At 56.8% G+C, this 21,676-nt stretch overlaps 1 protein-coding gene across 1 annotated transcript; it reads right to left on the reverse strand.

Moving 5' to 3' along the window:
- Positions 1-13,506: 13,506 nt before the first annotated feature.
- LOC121341850 (solute carrier family 2, facilitated glucose transporter member 5-like) lies at positions 13,507-21,069 on the reverse strand. Its single transcript, XM_041415737.1, has 12 exons — positions 20,743-21,069; positions 19,702-19,800; positions 19,107-19,267; positions 18,900-19,024; positions 18,494-18,639; positions 18,281-18,413; positions 17,748-17,935; positions 17,512-17,622; positions 16,266-16,367; positions 15,585-15,660; positions 13,958-14,085; positions 13,507-13,746 (listed from the first exon to the last, which is right to left on the reverse strand). Exons 1-12 carry the CDS (start codon positions 20,956-20,958, stop codon positions 13,507-13,509), a joined length of 1,725 nt encoding a protein of 574 aa, XP_041271671.1. The 5' UTR covers positions 20,959-21,069.
- Between the last annotated feature and the right edge of the window lie 607 nt (positions 21,070-21,676).

Here is a 21,676-nt window from a genome sequence, read left to right on the forward strand (position 1 = left end):
TCCATCTGGTGAAGGGACTGTGACCCCAATCCCATGGGAGTGGTCTGCACAGGGGCTTCATGCTTGGTAGACAAATGGCTTTCCCTATGGCTCAGCAGTGATGGTGCAGCTGGGACAGGCCTACTGCCACCCTCCCTTGCTCCCTGAGTCCCAGCAGCCCTCCCTGCCTCAGTTTCCCTGCCTGGGCTATAGGAAACAGCCTGCCTTGTAGGATCTCCTGAGCAGAATGTCCTGATTCTACACAGCCCTTTGGCCATCCCTAACCTCTGGGCGAAGCCACCCAACTCTGTGCAGGCTCAGGGTGCCAGTGAGTGCCTTTGCCACAGGGGCAGCAGCTACGTGCCTAGGTCATGCCGGTTCTCACATGCTCTCTGTCATGTCACTCCCTTCCAGGGAATGTGTTCTGGGGGCTGTCTCCAACATGACCCCCATGCCTGCCCTGTCCCATGGTTCACTCACTGCAGGGAAGGTGCTGCAGGGCTGGGATGTTGTGAGTCCCCAGTCTGCTCAGGTGCAGGTCCCCTCTGCCAGGTGCCCGCTGGGCACAGGGCTCCTCCTTCGCCTACCTGGAGGAAGGTCACTCAGAGCAGTTTGTAGTTGCTCAGGGTAAATCTCAGCACTGGCTGTGCTGCAGCAAATGCTTGAGGTTGTAAAAGGATTCCCCCATGCTGAGGCCCTGGCTGAATTTCAGGATGTCTCTGCATGCCACATGGGCACTCTGTGCCACAGTTTCCCTCCTTGCATTTCCTGAGGCTGTTTTTCCTTAGGGCAGGGTCTCTTTTTCTCTAGGTGCAAATGACATCCCAGTTCCTGAGCATCCATTTAGTGGCTGTGAGTTGTGGCCAAGTAAAGGGTCAGTCCTCACCCCCAAAGCAGCCTTTTTTCACACCAAATATGTGTGCCATAAGGCTCTGTGCTTGCACCATGTTGGCATAGGGACCTTCCTCTGTAGTGCCGTGGACTCCTGACTTAAATCCTTTGGCAGTTGCTGGCCAAGCAAATGAGCTTGTCCAAGGGGTGAAAGAAGCAGTCTGTGTCCTTAGACCAGGGGTCCCATAGAGGCAGAAGAGCACAGAAGGCCAGATCCAAGCGTCCCCGCCTGTGTCCAGCTTCTGGCATGGCTCTGGTTGCGTCTCCACCATCCCAGCTCCTGCTTTTCTTTGCTGGCTTCACTCCTGTCCCGGTGATCAATGGGCTCTGGTTGGGCTGGAAAACAGCACAAACAGAGGCATTTACAACCCCGCTGTCTCTCCAACAGGGCCATAACTCAGGCTCCCCGTCACCGTGGGGAATGGGAGGCAGGAGCTCCTGCTTTGGTGGCAGCAGCAGCACCGACATTTTTCCTCCCGTGGTAAATGTGTTACTTGGGGATAATTTACCTGCTTATGTCAGGTTTTAAAAAGAAACAGACTGGCTGCTGAGCAGCTCCTGACACTTGCAGTGTGCATGGCATGAACACACATGTCTACCCAGAGAAAAGAAATCACCTAAGCTGAAAGGACCTGTTTGCAAATGCCTGCACTTTGGAGCTGCAGTCTCGGTGTGGAGTCTGTCGAGTACTGAGGCTGAGATCTTGCCACAGTCCGTCCCTCCATGGGCTCTCCAGGGTCTGCAGCCACCTGCAGGTTCTGGCAAGGCTGCCCAGCTGCGCCGGGGGCTGCTTGGGGCTGGCTGTCCCACGTCTCCGGCAGCGTGCCGGGAGCATCCTCTGCCCGCACCCCTTCTCCAGGTGAGCGGATCGGGGCTTGTGGGAGCTGCTGCTGCCCTGTAGTGGCTGAACACCTTGCTGGGGACCCAGGGCGGCTGAGACGCTGCTCCGGCCAGCTCGATCAGCCGCCGTGCTCGCCGGCAGCAGAGGGAGCCGGAGGACCGGGGATGGCAGCACGGGCAGGCAGGACGAGGCCGGGCCGGGCAGGGCAGGGCAGGGCTGGGCAGGGCCGGGCAGGGAGCCCCATGGCGGGAGAGAAACCCTTCTTCATCCAGAGACTCCCCTAGCGGGGCAGCCCCGTGTGTCACCTCTCAGACACATCACCCCTGTGGGTGCCCAGCTCTGTGGTGGACACTTCCTGAGCTGGCCCTCAATCCCCCTTTTGGGCTTTTAGGGTCTCAGCCCCACTGTTTTGTTCTGGGGAGCCACGTAGCCTCTCTCTGTGGCACAGCCCCTTGTCCCCTCCCTGGGACACAGTGCTCCTCTTCACCCTGAGGACCTGCTGGTGGGACAGCAAGGTCCCCAGGGAGCCTGGCTGGGTGTGATGGGGACAAGGCCTCCATCCCTGGGAAGTGTCCCAGGGCCAGGGTGGTAGGATCCTACAGCACATGGTGGGATCTTGTCACTGCTGTCCCCAAGCCTCCTTGCCCATAGGGAGCTGATTTATGTCTGGGCCAGCCTGACTGACCTCCTGCTTGGGCTCAGGCATTATAACTAATGGCAGGTCAGTGGAGCTGCAGCTAAAGTGAAGTGGCTGGCATGGGTCAGGCAGGGGGGATGTAGAACAGGGGATGCTGAGGATCCCAGCTCCAACAGCACAGCTTCCCAGAGCAGTGAACAGCAGGGGTGAAGCAGGTGTAGCTCCCAGTATACCCCCTCCAACCTACCCTTGCTCCTGAGCTCTCTTTCTGACCATCCTCTCCTTCTGTTCTGACCACAGGATGTTCTGGGTCAGTGGTATAAAACCTGGAGAAGGGGCTCCTTGTTGGGTGAAAACTGAAGCACACATGGACTGATGGTTTCATGGACATAACAGCAGAGCCAGGGAGGGCACCAGGTGTCTGAGCCCAGCTTCTGCCCAGGACTCAGGGTGAGGGACCAGGAGGACCTGATACAGGTACAGCAGAGGGCAGTGCCATGGTTGGTGGCCTGAAATGCCCTCTTTGGTCTGTTGCTCTCATATTCTGCTTGGTCCATGAGCCTTAGGGTGGAGAAATCTCCTGTGGGGGGTACCCCCCTCCTGATCCCTCATGACAGGTTTATTTCCAGGTCCCAGACCCCCCGTGTGCATGGCCCCTGTGTCACTCAGCCCCAGCTCAGCATACTCCCTGGGTGTTTTGGCACTAAGGCCTGCTTGTTTTCCCAGCTGGAGTGGATGACCAGCCCAGCATCCAGCCAGGCTGTGGGAGCTGAGCTTTGGGGACAGCTACATCAGCTGCCGTCCCAGTCCCTGCCTGCACCAACTGCTGAGGTGAGGCCTGAACATGGCTGTAAACCTGGATATTCATGTACCCACCAGGCAGCTGTTCCACTTCCTGGGATGATGCCAGCCCAACTTGCCAGCCTAGGTGCTCTAAGCTGGTTGAGGGGAGCCCTTGGGGGTGCAATAAAAGACACCCAATGCCACTCCTGGCCACACACTGAGCTCTGCTCTATCCAGCAGTAAGGGAGAACATTTTTGCTGTCACCCTGCCTTTGCTCTCTGCTTGGGGAAGGGGGAGAACAGCAAAACATATCTGAGTAGGGCATCAGGACTTTCCCAGGGATAAGCTATATCTGCCTGCCTGTGCTGGAATGGGCTCATTTTTGGTGAACAGTACAGCCAAGTGCTGGGTGTGCAGGCTGCCAACCCCGTGGCTGGGCAGGCAGGGCTCTGTGAGCCTCTCCTGGCACTGCCTGGCCATCCCACAGGTGCAGTGGATCTGTCACAGTCCTGCCAGGCTCCTGCTGCTGGTCACAAACTGAAGGGTGTGCTGGTGTCCACACTGCCACTAGTGCTTTCCACCTGGTAGCACACATTTCTGCTCCCATTTCTCAGCCAAGGAGTATTACTGACTTTGCAAGGCTGCAGAGAGAGCTCCCATCCTTCTAAGCAACCTCTCCCCAACAAGTTTGTCAAGTCCTCCACATGACCTCATTGTAGGTTGGTTTTGCAATATTACAGGGGTGATTTATCTTTTTTAGGGTCTTTCTTAGGACTAAGCTGGGTTCAGGCAGCAGCAGCTTGAGACAATGTTTAAGCATCACCCTTGAGCACTGGCCTCTGACAGGTCCAGGTGCAGCATCCAAAGCTCTTCCCAGCTGGGGAAGCAAGTCCCCTGGTTGAACCTGCTGCAAAAACAGCAACTTGGTGCATTCCCAGCTGGCTCTCAGCAGAGGTGATTTGTTCAAAATAATTTCCATGGCCTCTGCACTTACTTTTGCTGCAGGATCCAGGAGAGCAGGTTTAGTCTAGGCTGCTAGGCAGCACCAGAGGCTGACTTTCATCCAGAAGCAGCTACTGGAAGACTTTGCTCAGCTCTCATTCTGAATAGGTCTAAAATTAGATCTGGGGTACAAAAGTTGATGAGCAACAGATACGTGAGTCTGGCTTCAGTCTCAGCAGCTTAGCAGCTTTTACAACAGAGCTGGGATGCTCCCACTGACAGTGGTTGCCATTTGGGATCAGTTTTGCTCCAGCAATATTTCAAGTTTGTCAAAGCCCCTTTGAAGACCTGGGCAGGTGAAAGGAGCATGGGGAGCTGCAATAAGTGTAAGCCTTAAAAAACTTCCTGAAATGACCAATAAATCCCCCAGGACATGACAGGAATCATTCAGGGATTTTTCCTGAACAAACCTAGCTCTCCATTGAAAATGAAAAGTACTTTCAAAAGCATCTTCAGAGCAGCACAATGTGGTTCCCAGGAAGGGAGTAGCCTTTGTCCAAGCCTCCTTGTCCATCACCTAAAGACAGTGACATTCCCTGACAGGTCCCTGTGCCACTTGCTCCCCTGACCTTGCTGTGTCCTGCCTGGAGTTATTGAGATATGTGGCACAAAGCCAAATAAATGGAGAACCTGAGCCTACAGACTGCCTGGCATGAGGTAAATACATGCTGGATCTGGCCAGGACCGGCAGCAGGAGATGCTGCTCTGTGCTGTCCTGTGGGAAGTAGGGTGTCTGGGGGGCTGCATCCCCTTGGCACCACCTTCATCAGGTCTGGTGAGGGCTGGAGGGTGCCCAGACCTTCCCTGCATGTAGAAAAGATGGGAAAACTGCATTGGCATGGTTCCTCAGCACATCTGCAAGGTGCAGTCAGGGAGAGATCCCGCTGCACAGAAGGGCCCTGGTGGCAGTGCCACTGCTCCTCTCTCAGGAGCTGGACTGGAGGAGCTGTTGGGTGTCTCCACAGCCCACTGAGACACACCACAAGTCTGACTCACATCTGTGGGTGCTCTTCAGATCTCCGGGGAGAGGGCAGGGAATGAATTGTCACTTGCACATCTCTTTCTCCGGGTGAAAACACCCAAGGAGGCTGGGGATGGGGGCAGAGGTGGAGGGGGGGACCAGACCTATACCTCCTTGCTGGGGAGCTGGGAGGGGGTGAGGGGTGTGCAGGCAGCTGGCTGGCAGTGGGGACGTGTGGGGACAGTGGGGAAAGTGCCTGCCTGCACGGTCTGGGCACCCCATCCGTGTTGTGGGGTGTTTATCCCCACTGTGCACCCCTGGCAGGGGCTGACTCCTCCTTTTCCCCAGCAGGTGCTCCCACCTCAGTGGCAGCTGTGGTCATGTCCTTGTCACCAAGGGCACAGCCATCGGTGTGCTCAGTGGGTGTGGACACACAGAACTCCTGGAGGGGCTGACCCCCATACAGCTGCCTTCTCCCATCCTGTCCAAAGCAAGTCACTGCTTCCCATGAGCATCCCACGGACCCCTGTTCAGCCCCGTCAATGGCCACTCCCTCTGTGTCCCCGCGGGACCCGGTGATCAGTACTGGTGTCCCTGCTCCACGGCGGCTGAGCCTCTTCCCAGGGTGACACTGTCCCGCCCGTCCCCTCTCTGCCGCGCAGCGCTCCCCCCGCCACCTCACATGCTGCAGCAGATGGTGGAGGTGACATTTGTCTCCGAGTGACGCATTTGACGGTGGCCGTGTCCCCCCTCCTCCCTTCGCCCCGGATGGGGGAACCTTGAGCCCACCTGGCAGAGGAAAGCTGGGCAGGCACAGGCAGAGGGATCCCCCAGCCCCCAGCCGTCCTGCAGACCCCCAGGGGTCTGCGCTGCTTGTCCATGTGCATCCCCGCCGAGCCCTCTCCCAAGGCTCCGGGGCACCAGGGCAGCGGGGGGACACGGTCCCTGAGGGCGAGTGCCCACCACCGAGGGGCATTTGAGGGGGGGACTAGGTGGGAGCCGGGCACCAGGGACTCCTGTTCATTCTCCGTTTTCTGCCTTAATTAGAACCCGGAGAGACCAGGCGAAATCGCATTAGCGCGGGGCCCCGGTGCGCTGAGCCATCCATCTTTTTTTATTACAGCGTAATGGGGCTGCTCGCGAGGCGCCGTGCGATTTGTCACAGGCCTCGTTCCCTGATAACGGGCATTTGTCATCACTTTCTTCCCGTGTTAATGTCATCATCGGCGAGCTGACAGGCAGACCCGTTGAGGGAGCGCTGGCGACAGACCACATCCGTCAACCTAATATTTCCATGGCTGTGGGGATCAGCCGGGCTGCGAACACACATTAAAGCGCTTATGATGGGAGGGGGGGAAAAAAAAGGGGTTTTCATTAATTAAAATGTTAGTGTGAGAGTGTGAGAGTGTGAGCGTGTGTGCGGGTGGCACTGCGTGGGACGGGGGGCCGTGGCGCGGGAGGGCGCGGCGCGGGGCGAGTGCGGCACGGTGGCCTTTTAACGGAGCTCACATCAGCTCCTGAAACCCATTTAAAAGATATTTGGGACTGGGGAATCAGCGGTGAGCACGGTGGAAAGGTCATTGTTAATAAGGGAGAGCACATGGGAGCACGTGGGGAGGGCGCAGGCATGGCCGGTGGAGGATGGCGGAGATTGTCATCCCCCTGGAGCGGGGGCGGGTTTGTCCCACCGGGAATAGTGGAGCCACTTCTGCCATCAAGTGAGTGGCCTCAAAGCTACATGGCAGAAGGATGAGGCAGGGGGAAGGAAACCCTGCCGTGGAGTTGCCCCATAGCTGGCCAAGGGCAGGAGTGGGGTGTGGGATGGGCTGTGGGGCTGCAGCCCCCCAGACGGGGGTTTGGGACGGGGCTCTGCAGCTGCAAGATGGGCTCCTGGCAGAAGTCTAGAGGGTCACACCTGAGATGGTCCCTGCTAAGCAACCAGTGAGGGGACCTGCCCTGGTCCTGAGGCCATTTGGTGACAAGGGGGCTCAGGTCCCCACCCCAGAATGCGTGGCTGTTGCCATGGAAATGGGTGGTGGTGACTGGGAGGAGTGGGTGTGTGGTATCTTGGGTTTTCCTGGCAGTGGGAGTTTGTTTTCTGGACTTTTCTGGGGCTCCTGTGTCATACAGAACAGGAAGGCTTGGTGGGCTGCTTTTTTTTTTGGAGGGGTTTTTTTTGTTTGTTTGGTTGGTTGGTTGGTTTTTTTGGTGGTTTTTTTTTTGGTTTTGGTTTGTTTTTGTGGGTTGGGGGTTTTTTTTGGTTTTTTTTTTTTTTTCTTCCCTTTAATTATATTTTTGGGGTTTTTGAAGGTGGGGATGAGCATCTCAGTCAAATCTATCCAGCTCCCATGATGTACTAGTACAACACCAATTTGCACTGCAAAATATGACTCCAGGAACTCTTACACAAAATGAGACCAGAGATGCTGCTTACTCTGCTCAAATTCCATCCTTAGGTTACCTGGGAAAATCCCCTGATGTTCCCGACGTGTGGCTGGACACAGTGCTAGATGAACAGGCCATGGCAGGGCTCAGGCAGGTGTGGGCAGTGCTGAAACCCTGCTGAGTGCAGACAGGGGCTCACGGTTTGAAAATGTGGCTGCACAGAGCCTTCACCCCCATGTCTCCCATCCCAGGGATGACCAAGGGCAGCCTGTGAAGAGGAACATGTCCCATAGCCCAGGAAAGCTGACGACTCTTTCTTTAATTGTTTTTCTTCTTTTTCTTCTCTTCTGTCCTTCCTCATTCCATTCACAGGCTCTGTGTGTGGAAAGCCAGGTTTGGGATGAGTGTGGGGTGTTTTTAGAGACCTGGGTCCTTTTCCTGTGTGCACCTGAGCGCACACTGCTGCACACACATCCCCTAAGTCATTTCTGTAAGTGCACGCCAGCCTTTGGCCCACTGGTGAGCACTGAGGATAGCTAGAGCTGGGAGGGGGTGGTTTTCTCCAGGTGCTGGTAGGGAAACTGAGGCACGGAGCAAGGATTTGCTGTCCTCATCCACGCCGTGGATCGTGCACATCAAACAAGTCATCCCATCACCAGCAACATCCAACAAGTCTGCAGACATCAGGGAAAAGGAAAGTCTGCAGGAAATTTTTCTTAGGAGTGCCCAGCAATGGCCAAGCTCCCAACCCTGTGCCATCCCAACACCCCCGGCAGCAAACCCTGCCACCAAACCTCCCTCCACTCCACTCCCCGCCATAAATCACTGCCCTGCATTGGCCGAGGACCTTTTAAAAAGGATTTATTAGGGGGGGTTTAAGCAGAGGCAGCGATAGTGTTTCATAAATCGAAAGGCAATAGCGCTCATCGTTACCGGCCCGCTCGGGGGGGGCACCCTGCTCCCCCCGCTCCCCCGGCCGGGAACAGCTCCTCCCGGCACCGCGCTCCCCTTCCTCCCCGTCTGTGGAGGCCGCGAGTGTGGAAAATCCCCAGACAGGGAGTGTAAATGCTTGTTCTTTGTAAATGAAGAACATAATTAACATTAAATTAAGGTAATACAAATGAAGACAACACAGAGCCTGACAGGATGAGTGTTTGGGGAGGCAGTAGAGAGAAGTGATTCATATTTTTAATTTACTGTACAAATAGACTAGCAGGGCTGGGGGGAAAAGGGCCATCCAAGTGGAGTGGGGATTTTTTTTTTTCCCACTGTTGTTTTGCTGTGCTTTAAGCACACAATGACTATTAAAGTCAACTGCCCATATAATAGGACATCTCCTACATGACTGCTCTCCGAGAGGCAGCTTGCTGTAGCAATAAATTCTGGGAGTGCCATCTGCTGGTGTGCACCCTCCGCCGGGCACCCTCGCTCCGGCCGCCCGGCCCGGACGAGTCCCGGCACCCCACAGCTGCTGCAGAGCCCTGCAGAGCACCAGCCACGGGCCTGCAGGCATCCATGCAGAATTATTGTATTTCTCACAGGGTAAGAAACACTTTTCCCCCACCCAATTGTAAATATTGTTCATTATATATATAATTTTTTTTTCTGAAGTTGGGTGGGTATTGTTGATGCCGGATAAATATTTTAGGCTTTTAAAAGATACCAATCACTGCTCTCCACTCCTCTGAAGTGCTGGGTTTCAGCTGAGTGCCTGTTACCCAGAACACAGAAAAAAACCCCACCCATTTTAGCTTTTTTCCTGCAGAAAGACTGTTGATGAGTCCATGAGAACTGCAGGCTGGACCTGGCTCTGCACTGTAAGGAGGTGATAGCTGTGGTCTCAGCCCGGGGAGGCCCCGCTGAGGAATGACTTTCAGCCACGAGGGAGCCAGGTTTATCATGGCACAAAAGTGTCCACGGGGCTGTGACACCTGGAATGGGCACACCTACACTGCCTCTGTGTCCCTGTTCCACTCCCTGGGAAACTTCTGACACCACCAGGGAAAGGAAAAACAAAAGAAGGCACCAAGAAGACCCATTCCTTAATGAAATCACCTTTCCCAGGCAGAAGATGACCTGGGATGGTGCTGAAAGATTCCTCTGCTATGTCAAAACAGGAGAGGAATTTTCACGGTTGGGAGGAGGCTGTCCTAATTTTGGGTGTGCAATCTTTTCCCTCTGTGTGACTTGTATTCTTCCAGTTATTACTGTGAGCAGTGCTCTTGGGTCCAGGGCAGCCACTTGGACAACTTGCTCTTGAAAACTTCCAGGGATGGGGCATCCACTTCTACTCTGGGCAACCTGTTCCAGTGCCTCACCACTCTCACAGTCAATAATTTCTCCCTAATCTGATCTAAACCTGCTTTTTGTCAGTTTAAACAATTCTCCCTTGTCCTATCACTGCATGCCCTTGTACCAAGTCCCTTTCCAGTTTCTTGCAGCCCTTTATCCAGTGAAACCTCCCCAGAGCCTTCTCTTCTCCCGGCTAAACAACCTCAGCCATCTCAGCCTGTCTTCACAGGAGAGGTGCTCCAGCACTCTGAATATCTTCATGGCCTTCTCTGGACTTGTTCCTTCCTGTGCTGAGGGCTCCAGAGGTGGACACAGTATTCCAGCTGGGAATCACCGGAGCGTACTAGAGGGACAGAATCCCTTGACCTGTTGGTCAGACCTCCTGTGATGCAGCCCAGGACATGATTGCCTTCCTGGGCTGCAGGCATGGATTGCAGGGTCATGTCAAGCCTCTCATCCACCTCCAAGTCCCTGAATCAGTCCCTGAATCCCTCAAATACATCCAGGGCCCAGGCTGCAAACACAGGGTCTGTTTCCAAACTGAGCTGACCCCGGGCAATGCTCCCTGTGCCCAGCACCCTTCTCCCAGGGCTGGTAAGCTGGGAGCAGGGACAATCGTAGTGAGACAAGAGGCTGGGACAAATTGTGCACCAGCCTCTCTGGGCAACAGGGTGCTGCCCCAGCACCGCTTTTTCCACGTGGAATATGAGAGGAGGTGGAGCACACAGGAGCCCACCTCAGTCAAAACTGGTCCCTGATGGAGCTCTGCACTCAGGTGAGATTTGTGGGGGGTGAAGACATCCCCACTGTGGTGACAGGGACAGTTTGCTGTTAGAACACCTGGTGAAACCAGTGCAAAAGGGTTCAGCCCCAAAGGCTTGGTGGATGCCCAGGATCCATCCTCCTGGAGGCCATCTCTGCTGGAGCCGTAGGACTGAGGGCACTGGCAGGGTGTGAGTGCTCCGTGGCTTCTCTGACCGTGCTCTGCGGCCACTTGTGGCCTCACCAATCCCCCGAGATTGGACACACCAGGGTGTGTCCAACAAGCCTTGATCAACTTTCCAGCTGGGATGTGACCTTTCACCTTGAGCCAGGTACTCTCCTAGAGAGCTTCCATGAAGAATGTGCAGATATCCATTGATGGGCCATGACCATTTCCTTGAGGACCACCATTCAAAGCATCTGAATAGTTTGAACCAGGGTCTTCTCTCCCATTCCACATTGTCCAGGAATGAGCCCCAGCCCTCCATGTGAATACCTCAGCCTTGAACCCACCCAACCCTTAGCACTGGGCACACAGGAGAAGGCATTTGTGCATTTGGAGGGAGCCACCTTCATCTTCGTTTCTGCAAACCTCAAGAGGATCAGCAGCATTTCAAGCTGTCCAAGTAATTTCTCAGACTCTTCTTTGCACCTTCTCCAGCTTTTCAAGGTCTACTTGGACACTACTAGAGAATACAGCCTTATCCTCCCCAGACAGAACCAGTGCTTTTGGAGGCCTCAGTCCAAGGAGCTGGATTTCAACATGGGGAAGCAGCTTTGGACATGGAAAAGCAGCTCAGAGCTCACCCAGCCATATCCTTCCTGAGAAGCCTGCAGTGGAGCAGCTGGAAAGCTCTCCCTGGCAAGACAAGCAGAGAGGAAGCCCAAATGCCTCTTTTGCAAGAGTAAAAGGTCAGTGGCATGGGGCAGTTTGAACTACAACCCCTCAAAAAAATCTTGCCCCAATAGCCTCAGAAAAAACTGAGGGGTTGCCAGTGTTCCATGAGCGTGGGGGTTCCTCACCCCCAGGCCCTGATGGAAAAGAGGATGGACATGTCCTTTGACACAGTACCCTCAAACAAGTCCCCAGGAACAAATGCATCCAAAGGGCACCATAGAATTTTTCCAGTGACCCCCAGTCCTTGGAAAGAGGGCACTTCTGGCTCTGGTGGCATCTAAAACCTTGACAGAAATGAGTCCTGACCCCACATTTCCCAGGTCTGCCCCATCTCACTGGCCGCTTAGAGCAGTCCTTGGCCATAAGGCAAAATTCCAACTCCTTGGCTATGCTAGGACCCCAGGAATGGAGGGCCAGTCCCAGGGGGGCCATTGCCTCACACATGGAGGGCAGGGGGCATCCTCCAAGCTGCCCCACATGCTGGGTGGGAGAGATAGATAAATACCAGAATAAATAAATACAAGTGGCAAAGAGGCCTGAAATGATGCTGTCGTTTGCTGGGAATGAGAGACACAAGTGTAATTTAGGTTTTGATATTATCAAAGTCTCGCTGCTCTAAAACAGCAGGGCACTCAGTGCCTCATTAATAAAGGATAAACTTGGAGTCTATTTACAATGCACTTTTTGGGGTTATTTACACTCCATTATACATATGTAATGCTGCACATATTTACCGCTCTGTTCTGCCGCCGAGAGCGGAGTCGGGAGGAGGCGGAGTGGGGAGCGCCGGGGCTGCGGAGCCTGACCCTGCTCTGGCTGATGTCCTTAAATGCCTCAGCGTGCACCAGAGCCCCAGGCTGCTGGCTGAGGATGGGAAGGATGGGAGCAGGCACTGGGGACCCAGTATGGCTCAGTCCCCGCGGGTCCAGCACCTTCACACACCCAGAGGCGCCCTGAGGCTTTGCCAAAGGATGCGGGAAGGGCTCCTCACTAAGTGACCACAAACACCAAACACCAAGCTGTTGACCTGCCATGGAGAGGGAAACTGGGGAAAAGAAAAAGAAAGAAAAAAAAGGGCTAAATTATTTGCAATAAAATGATGTTTGTGCTGGCATGGGTGTTTTGGCCACACAGCCCTCCCCCCCACCTGGGCTTTCCTCTCACCAGAACAAAATGTTGTCGTTTTCCTCCAAATGACAGCTCCCGGCAGGTCTGGGAGCCCCATGGTCTACCATGGTATTTGTGGGAGCTGCTGGGGGAGGTGTCCTGGGACACAGGACAGCCTCTCCCTCCAAACACAGCCCCCAGGATTCAGGGAGCGGTTGTGCTTGGAGAGCACCTTGGGGTCACAGCAATTCATGGGGTGCAGTAAGGGAATGAGGGTGTATCCTGGATCCCTTTGTCCTCTAGGAAGTTTGGGAGTGAGCAGAGTTCCCATGGGAGCACTCTGGGGCCAGCACACGAGGCCAGGCACCAAGGGCTTCCAGCAGCCTGTGGAGGGGCACGGTGGCTGGACAGTCACCCCCAGCTCAGAGCTGCTCCATGTCCCTTCTGCAGCAGCCTCCAGCTTTGCACGCCCACCTTGGGGTGAGAGGCAAGAGCCATCCCGACCACCCTTCCTAGAAAATGTGGGGTGACTTTGACCTTTCCAGCCAGTCACAGGGGGAAGGAGGACAAGCCCCTCTTCCCATTCTGCTCTTCCCTGGTGCCAGAGAAGCACCCACCCATTCCAGCACACTCCTGCTTGCTGCCATTCCAGGTTAAACTTGCCAAACAATGGCTCTGGTGGCAATGGCCTTTATTAAACACATCATGCCAGAAGCTCCTGCCAAGGCCCCACACCCAGGAGCAATGAGAACCCCCTGCTCCAGGAGGTCCCCTTGTCTCTGTAGGAACATCTCTTCCAGCACGGGGATCATGCCCAGCAGTCAGTGCAACCTTGGTGCATCAATGGGGCTCACCCAGGGCCCAGACTGTGCCATGGAGAGATGTCCTGGGAGACCCAGAGACGACCAGGTTGGAACAAATTGGCCCCCATATCATTCCCCATCTCCATCCCCCCAGCTCACTCAGATCAGGGCAGGCTGGAGCCTGAGCCCTCCAGGGAGCTGCTCTCCAAAGCCCCATAGCCATCGAGCTTCATCATCCCAATGAGGTGGGCTGGCACGGAGAGGACGGAGCGGCGCGTGGCGAAGATGTGGCTGATCTCCATGAAGGTTTTGTTCTTGGTCTCGGGGATGACAAGGTAGACATACAGGGCCACCAGCAGGCAGACACCACAGAAAACCAGGTAGCAAAAGGCACCGGCTGACATCTGGGGACAAGAGCAGGACGAGGCAGAGAGCCAGGCACTCCCAAACTGGGCGTGGCACGAGGCAGTGTCCCCTGCCATCACCCTGCCCTGGGCTGGCTCTGTCCAGCACTGAGCTGAGCCAAGAGCACAGGCACCCCTGCCTTGGCACCCCATCCTGGGAGAGCAGCAGGGCTGTGTCCATTCCCTCCATCTCCCGGGGCCCCTCTGGTACCTGCAAGAAGGGGAAGATGAAGCCGACAGTGAAGTTGCAGAGCCAGTTGAGAGATCCCCCCACAATGTAGGCAGCCGGGCGGTGTGACTGCGTGAAGAGCTCAGCTGTCATCAGGAAGGGGACACCAGCTGCAGAGGAGGGGACACATCAAGGGTATGGAGGACAGGGTGACTCAGGTACCCCTGGGGTCAGCAGGTTCTGCCCACCTCAGTCCTGTGGCCAAAGGGCTGGAGCCCAGCAAGGCTCGTGGTTCAAACTGGTGGTGCTGGGAGAGCCGGAGGAGACAGGGAGTGCGGTGGAGCAGTGTCCTGCCCTTGTCTCCCTGGGGATGTGTCTGGGGGGGGTGATGTCCCCCTGATATACCACACTGGCACATTGCTGGGTGCTCAGGCCAGTTCCCCAATTTGCATGTCTGGAAAGTTTCAGACTGAGTCAAAATAAATGTGGAACATTTCATGTGGATCCTCGTTTTCCAAAAATGTTTCTAAATGCTGATATATTAAATCTCACAGAGATCACAAGCGTAGAGAAACATCTTCCTGGCACCCTCCATAATGCCCTTTCCAGACTCCCATGATCAAAACAATTTAGAAAACTTCCTTCTATCAGTCAGCTTCTGTTGCCACTGTGGCTGATTTAGGGACGAAAGAAGCAAACACTTCTCTGAGCATCAGAATCTCCCACAGGACACAGAAATGCCATTTTCCAACCTGCTTTTCCTATGTACAGTGAAAAAACACAGAATGTATGGAAGTGGCTTCCCAAGCCACCTTGTAAGTGGTCTGAAAACTGGACACAGGGTGTGGCTATTTCTTCTAGAAGGACTTAGCCTCTCCAGGCAAGTGTCACTGAGCCAGAAGTCCTGGGTCCCAGGACTGTCCCTGTGTTGGGGGACAGGATCCGAGGTCCAGAGTACATTCCAAGACACACAGGACTCTGGCAAGGGATTGTTTTTGATATGGTGACATGCCTGGGGTCCCAGCTGCCTGAAACAGGGCTGGCTGGACCTCTTTACAAATGCAGGGAAAAGATGAACCAAAAACCAAGTGTTAGAAGTGAGGGAGGAGTGGGGCCCCTGACGGACTCTTACTCACAGCTCGCCCAGAACAGATATATATTTTTTTGTTTTAAAACTCCTATTCATCATTGTTTGTGAACAATGAGCCATTAAAATCCTAATTAAAGATGTAATTACAGTGAATAAAGTCTGGGCTGAGGATGAATTATAGATCTGTTAAGAGCTCTGCTAATACATCAACTGGGTAAACCAGTCCAGGTTTCACTCCTGGCTGTTGGAGCCTGCACTCGATGAGGGGCAGGATGATTCTCACCAGCTGCACTGTGATAGGAGTGGTGACACCTCCACAGAGGTCTGGGGAAGGCTGCCAGGGCTTTCACTCTGCTTCCTCCTGGAGCGTGGCCCAGCAGGAGGAGGTGGAGCGTGCCCTGGGGATGCGTGGGGCTGGGGGGGTTTGTGGTTTCACTGGAGGTACAGCATCATGAACCAGGGCTGGACCATGGGGACGGGGCCAAGGCTCAGCTCCTGCCACCTGCCTGCAAACCCCACTGGGGTCCCAGAGCCCCCATTCCCAGCCCCTGCTCCCCACTGTGGCAGCCCCAGACCCACCTGGTCCCATGCAGAAGCCGGCGATGATGCCGACCACGCAGGCAACGCTGACGTAGCGCATCCAGGGCAGGGCGGCCTGTGGGGACACTGGGCTGGGGAGGCTGCAGGGGGCTGGCCCTGAGCTTCACACCCAGCACCCCTGGGACACGCCTTCAGGCCTGCCCGCGGCTTGGTGGTGGCTCTTGGGGACAGCGGCCACACAGGACACACTGGTGAGATGCAGACAAGCAATGGGTTTGGGGTACAGCTGGTGAGGGTCAGCCTCAGCCAAGCTCAGCAGCTCGTGATGTTGCAGTATCCCCAGAGCCACAGGAGCATCCTCTGGAAGCAGACAGCAGGAGAAGGAGCCTTCACCTGCCTTGGCATTCCTCCCTGGGAACAACTATTTCTGGAAAAAACCTACCAGAAGCAGCAGGATTTTTCTCATATGTATTTGTATTTTCTTCTTTTTTTTTTTTTTTTTTTTTTTTTTTTTTTTTTTTTTTTTTTTTTTTTTTTTTTTTTTTTCCTGTTCTTCTTCTAAATTTACCTTCCCTTTAACTTTGAATGGAAAACATGACTTGGAAGAGCCAGCTCACCTCTCATTTCCACACACACCCCTTCCCCCAGGATTCTACCCATCCCTCCACCACTGAGCCCCAGATAATGGGGGCCCAGGGGGTGGCAGTGGCCAGGCCCTACCTGCAGCAGCAGGGAGATGGTGATGCCAGCTGAGCAGACACCCATGGCACAGAAGCCGGTGATGATGAGGGGCCGCCGGCCCACCCTCTCGATGGTGAAGCACTGCCAAGAGACAGCAGAGACTGACGGGGTGTTGGGGAGCTCCAAGGTGGATGGGACCACCCCTGAGCCCCAGATCCAGCTGTAGGTGGGAGGATGCTCCTGGTGACATCTGGGGATGCTCTGAGCTGGGGCAACCCCAGCTCAGAGTTCCGGGGTTGGGGCTGGGGCATGGAAAGTGACAGGGGTGAGCATGCATGGGTCCCACAGAGCAGGGGTTAAGGTGCAGGGTTGGGGCTGGCTGGGGTGACCCACAAGCCACACTGGCATCAGTGCCAGGCGGAGATGCTGGGAAATGGGGTGTTTGTGGGGCAGTGGGCACAGCAGGGTGTGGGCAGGCAGTGCAGCGGCAGTGGGAGCAGGCAGGGTATTGACAGCAGAACAAATGCCTGTAATTTTATAACCAATCTCAGCATGTCCATCAGGGGCCATTTGTGGGGCTGCTCCCAAGCAATCTGGCTGGGCAACTGCTGGGGGGCTGGGACGCCCCCACAGAAAGGGGAGGGGTGTAGGGGGTACCCTTCAGAGAGGCAGGGGACCCCACTCTGCTCTGGATTGGGCTATGAAAGTGGGGAGCAGCCCCCCACTCATTTCCTCTTTTCTGGGAGCAGCCACCCCCATCCATCTCTGTAATTGTCAGGGAATGGATTTAGTGCCGGGTGGCTTGGGCTGGCCCTGGGTGACACTTGCAGATGGGACAAGGGCCATAAATCTGCCTGGCCCAGTGCTAACTCTCCAGCTAAATGAGGGCTGGCTGGGGGGGCCAAGGCTGCTAGCCTGGGGCCAGGCCAGTGCTTGGCTGGGGGTGGGGGGAAATGGGGACATGTGACTCTGCTAACGGAGGGACAATGAAAGCGAGAGCCAGAAGAAACTTCTAGTCCCCTCCATCATCTCCATCCAAGCTTCTCTTTGCCTGCCAAATCTCCCTGCTACCCTAAAATTATCTCAAAATATATGACTCCTAAATTGAGCCTGCCTCATCCATCTCCCGTCCCCATTTCCATGCCAAATCCTTAGCCCCCCAGAAAAGGGGCCGTGCTGTGGCACAGATGATATTTGGGGGTACGCTCTGTCCCCCCATTTGATGGTGCTGGCAAGAGGGCTGTGGCACGGAGGGACTCTGTCCGTCTGTCTGTCCCTCACTCACCCCGATCAGCCCGGCAACGACCTCAATGGCGCCGGTGCCCATGGTGGTGTAGGGGATCTGGGACACGGGGATCCCGGCGTTCTCGAAGATGGTGTTGGTGTAAAACCAGATCTGCCGAGGGGCGGGCACAGCGTGAGCTGGGGATGGAGCCACGGGGCACTCGAGGACATGAGCTGCCAGGTGTCAGCTCAGAGCCGGCACAGCCGTGTCCCGGGGCAGGAGCACGTGGGGCTTACGGCGTCGATGCCCGAGAGCTGCATGCCGGCGTTCAGCACCGCCACCGAGAGCGTCTGCCAGCGCACCGAGCGGTCCCGCAGCAGCTGCCAGACCGACGCCATCTCCATGCAGGAGAGCGACCGCTGCTCCTCCTTCATCTCCTCCATCACTTCCTGGACGTCGGGGCTCCCCAGGAAGCGGCGCAGTGCTGTGGGGAGAGTGGGCCACGGACACGTGTCCCCAGCACAGGGTGGGTGCTCACAGCTATGGCACCAGCTAGGGGCTTGGCTCTATCCTGGCCCAGCCTCCTCAGCAGCCCCATACGGGGCTCAGCATCCATAGGAAATGGGGAAAAGCATCACACCACAGTGCTGGGCACATGGAAATGCTGTGGCACAACCGGGTGGGACAGAAGGGCTGAACCATCAGGATTGTGTTGGGCTGTCAGGTATGGGCATGCAAGAATGGCATGAGGAAGCACCTTGATCTTGGAAGACCTTGGAGAAGCACCCAGCACCTTCCAGAGCCAGTCTCCCCAAGGATATCCCCTCACCTTTGGTGGCCCCACAGATGTCATTTCTCTCTATCAGCAGGTACCGAGGGCTCTCAGGGAAACAGTGCAGCAGCAGGAGCTGGAAGGAGGCAGGAACAACCACCACGGACAGGAAAAGGGGCCAGAACCTGTCCTGGGAGGAGTTGAAATGGGATGTGTCATGGGGAGGGCAGAGCAGTGTCCAGCACGTGTGGCCTGGGGTACTGTGCTCACCTTGCCCAGCAGTTCTGGCAGGCCCAGGACCTGGGCAGAGAAGACCCCCAGGCAGATGAAGATGCTGGGCATGAGGCCCAGGAATCCCCGCAGGTTCTTGGGAGCGATTTCTCCCAGGTAGAGGGGCACCACACTGAGACAGATACCTGAGGGGCACAGGAGGGACTGGGATGGCAGAGGCAGTGGGGAGAAGGGTACGTAGACAGACCCCAGGTCCATCTCCTCCCATGTCCAGCATCAAACCCCATCAGTGGGGACCCCATGGCATTGGAGGTGGCCCCGGCTGTAGCAGAGAACCCCTCCACAGAGCCTGTGGGGAATACAAAACCTAGCAAAACCCCCTAGGAATGGCTGCAGGGGACTGAGCCATGAGGAAGGGGCACAGCACAGCCCAGGAAGCACCCACCTGAGTGGATCCCCGTGATGGAGCGGCCGATGATCACCATCTCGGGGGACCCCAGCTCCCGGCTGAGGCCCATGAAGCCGCCGGCCAGGAGGACGAGGAGAGCGCTGCGGCTCAGAGCACCATTCCTGGCAGGCACAAGCAGCAGGGCAGCTCCTCCAGCCCCATGCCACCTCGGAGCCACCCTGGCCCGTGGTGTGACACCCTTACCTGCCGTAGCGCTCCACCAGCACCCCCACCAGCAGGGAGCCCAGCAGCCCGCCCAGGGCGAAGATGGAGACAGTGAGGGCGTAGAGGAGGGTCAGCAGGGCAGGGCCCAGCCCGTGTCCGTACCGCTGGGACCACATGGCGTTGTAGAAAGCCTTTATGTGCTGCAGGGCAGAGACACACACAGATGTGCTGGCAGAAAGGGGAAGACAGGATCTATAGGGAAAATATCATGGGTTTAACAGCATGAAAGGAGATGCATGGCAGAACATGTTATGACTGGGATGTGCTGCTCTGGTTGCTCAGCAAGTCTCAGCACCTGAGAGGCCTAAGGATGACTTAGAGATACCAAAGAGAGCACTCAAGCTGGAGCAGGGAGGTTGTGGCCAGCTTTCCAGGCCCTGCTTTCCCAGGGGGACCAGTTTGGTGTGCATGAACACGGACTCTGATGTCCTTCCCATGCCATTCCTCTCTGGGTGACTGCTCAAGGAAAATGTCAGTGTTTTGATGTGGGGCTGCTGGACAGCTGTCCCTCCCCCTCCCAAGGTGGGATGCAGAGCCATTTTCCCTGCTCCCAGAGAGGTTGCCCATCCCTTACCTCTGCCGGTGAGTTCACCACAGCAAGGTTGTAGCCATAGAGCATGGAGGAGCCAAAGGATACCAGAAGGGTGACAGACAGCAGGGGGAAGGTGAGATGCTGGGAAAGAGGAGGAAGGATCAGCACAGCCCTGGCCAGCAGAGCCAGGAGCCAATGTGTCCAGAACTGCCCCTTTTCCAGTAGGGATGATCCTGGTCCAGAGCAAAGACCCCCAAAGTGCGATGGAATCCTGTGTTGAGCATTGCTTCGTGCCAGTGCCCAGCACCCAGCCCAGCTGATCCAGCTTCCTCGTGGCTCATCTTGTGGCTGTGGTGTGAGGTTTTTTACCGTGGTGGTGACCCAGCCTGGGTAACCTGGGCACCCCTGTTCCCAGCTGGAAGGGGCAGCAGATGGAAAGGGGCAGGTGGAAAAAGGATGGACACCTATCCCCCTACCTCAGTGGAGCAGCTGAGTGGTGCTGCTGTGAGTGGCCCAACACCATTGAAAAGTTCCCGTGGAAGGTCCCAGCACAGCCCAAAACACCGCATGGACCCGCCTCCTGAGCCCTCACCCCCTGCAACACTTCTGTCTCCCGCTCCTGCTGGGGTCCTCGCTGCGGGGAGCCGCTGGGAACAGCCACCCTGCAGCTCTGACCCAGCCCAGCCCAGGATCGGGGTGCTCAGGAGCATTCAGAGCACCCCAGCTGCAGGGACAGCCCCGGGTGCTGCAGTGAATGTCCCGAGCGATGAATGTCCCCGGAGCGACGGGGCTCGCAGGGTGGGACGAGCCAGCATCCCGCAGGAGCAGCCCCGCTCCCAGCACCACAGCCCGACCCTCCGCGCAGCGCCCCCCGCACGGTAGCCGGATCCGTAGCACCCAGCAGCTCCCGGCTCACGCACAGCAAATCCCCCCTAATCCCATCAGGAATCCCAAGCCGGGAAAAAAAGGGAGGGGGATGTCAGGCCGAGGGGTATCAGGCCGAGGGCTAGAGGGGGACAGGGACACCGTAGGGCGGACGGGAGGCAGGGATGGGGCAGCCCTCCCGGCCCGCAGGGAGCTCACCCCGGTGATGTCCCCGCCGGGCCGCGGGGTCCCTTTCCCGAGCGGCGGCGAGAGGCTGCGGGCGGAGCGCGGGGAAGGAGGAGGAGGAGAGGGGGAGGAAGGCAGCCCCGGTCCGGCGGCCCGGCTGGTCTCTCCCATTTTTAGATAGAAGAAGGAGGAGGTGAGGGAAGGGAAAGCAGGGCAGGGCAGGGCATCCCGGGCGCCCCCGGGGCTCATTGGAGGCGCCTGGGCGGCCGGAGGAGGAGTCCGGGAGCCTCTCCCCTCGCCGGGGCAGGGGCAGCACGGCCGGACTGCTCGGCCCGCGGAGGGGTCACGGCCCAGCCCGGGGCCAGCGGAACCACTGACGTGATGCTCTGCCACCTTTGAGAGCTCTCGCATGTCCCCTCTATACGGGAGTGAACCCGGGAACCGTAAGTGGGGCAACACCACTGCGGCGAGGGGGCGGCCCCACATCACCCAACACCCCATCCCCTCCGGGCGGCTCCCACCGCGGGTGGATGTGCCCCATCCCCTGCGCTCGGGAAGAGGCTGGTAGCCCAGGGCCATGGCTCGAGGCAGCTCCTTCCCCGGACACGGAGGGACACAGCCCCCAGCCCCAGAGAGGAGAGAGAATCGGCTCATGGCAGCTCAGAGGAATCCAATTTTGCTGCGGCCAGGAGCTGCCTCCCCTGCTGCTAATGAAGTGCCTTTAATTAGCAGCCTAATAGCAAGCTCTTAATTTGCCGAACAGCCAGTTGGAAGGATGGGACCCCACTAAGCCACGGCTGGCAACAGCTCCAAGGGCTTAAAAGGGACAGGTCCCGACAGGCTGGCCCCACTCAGGACGGTGCCGCGGGGCCAGGAGAGCGGAGCAGAGCTGGGAGAGCCTCATGGGCACCCCAGGCCTGCCGTGCCAGCCCCAGCCGGGCTGTGTGGGCTGTGCGAGAGTCCAGGC

Source organism: Onychostruthus taczanowskii, unplaced genomic scaffold (genome assembly GCF_017590055.1).
Source record: "Onychostruthus taczanowskii isolate IOZ18803 unplaced genomic scaffold, ASM1759005v1 scaffold5, whole genome shotgun sequence".
Lineage (NCBI taxonomy): Eukaryota > Metazoa > Chordata > Aves > Passeriformes > Passeridae > Onychostruthus > Onychostruthus taczanowskii.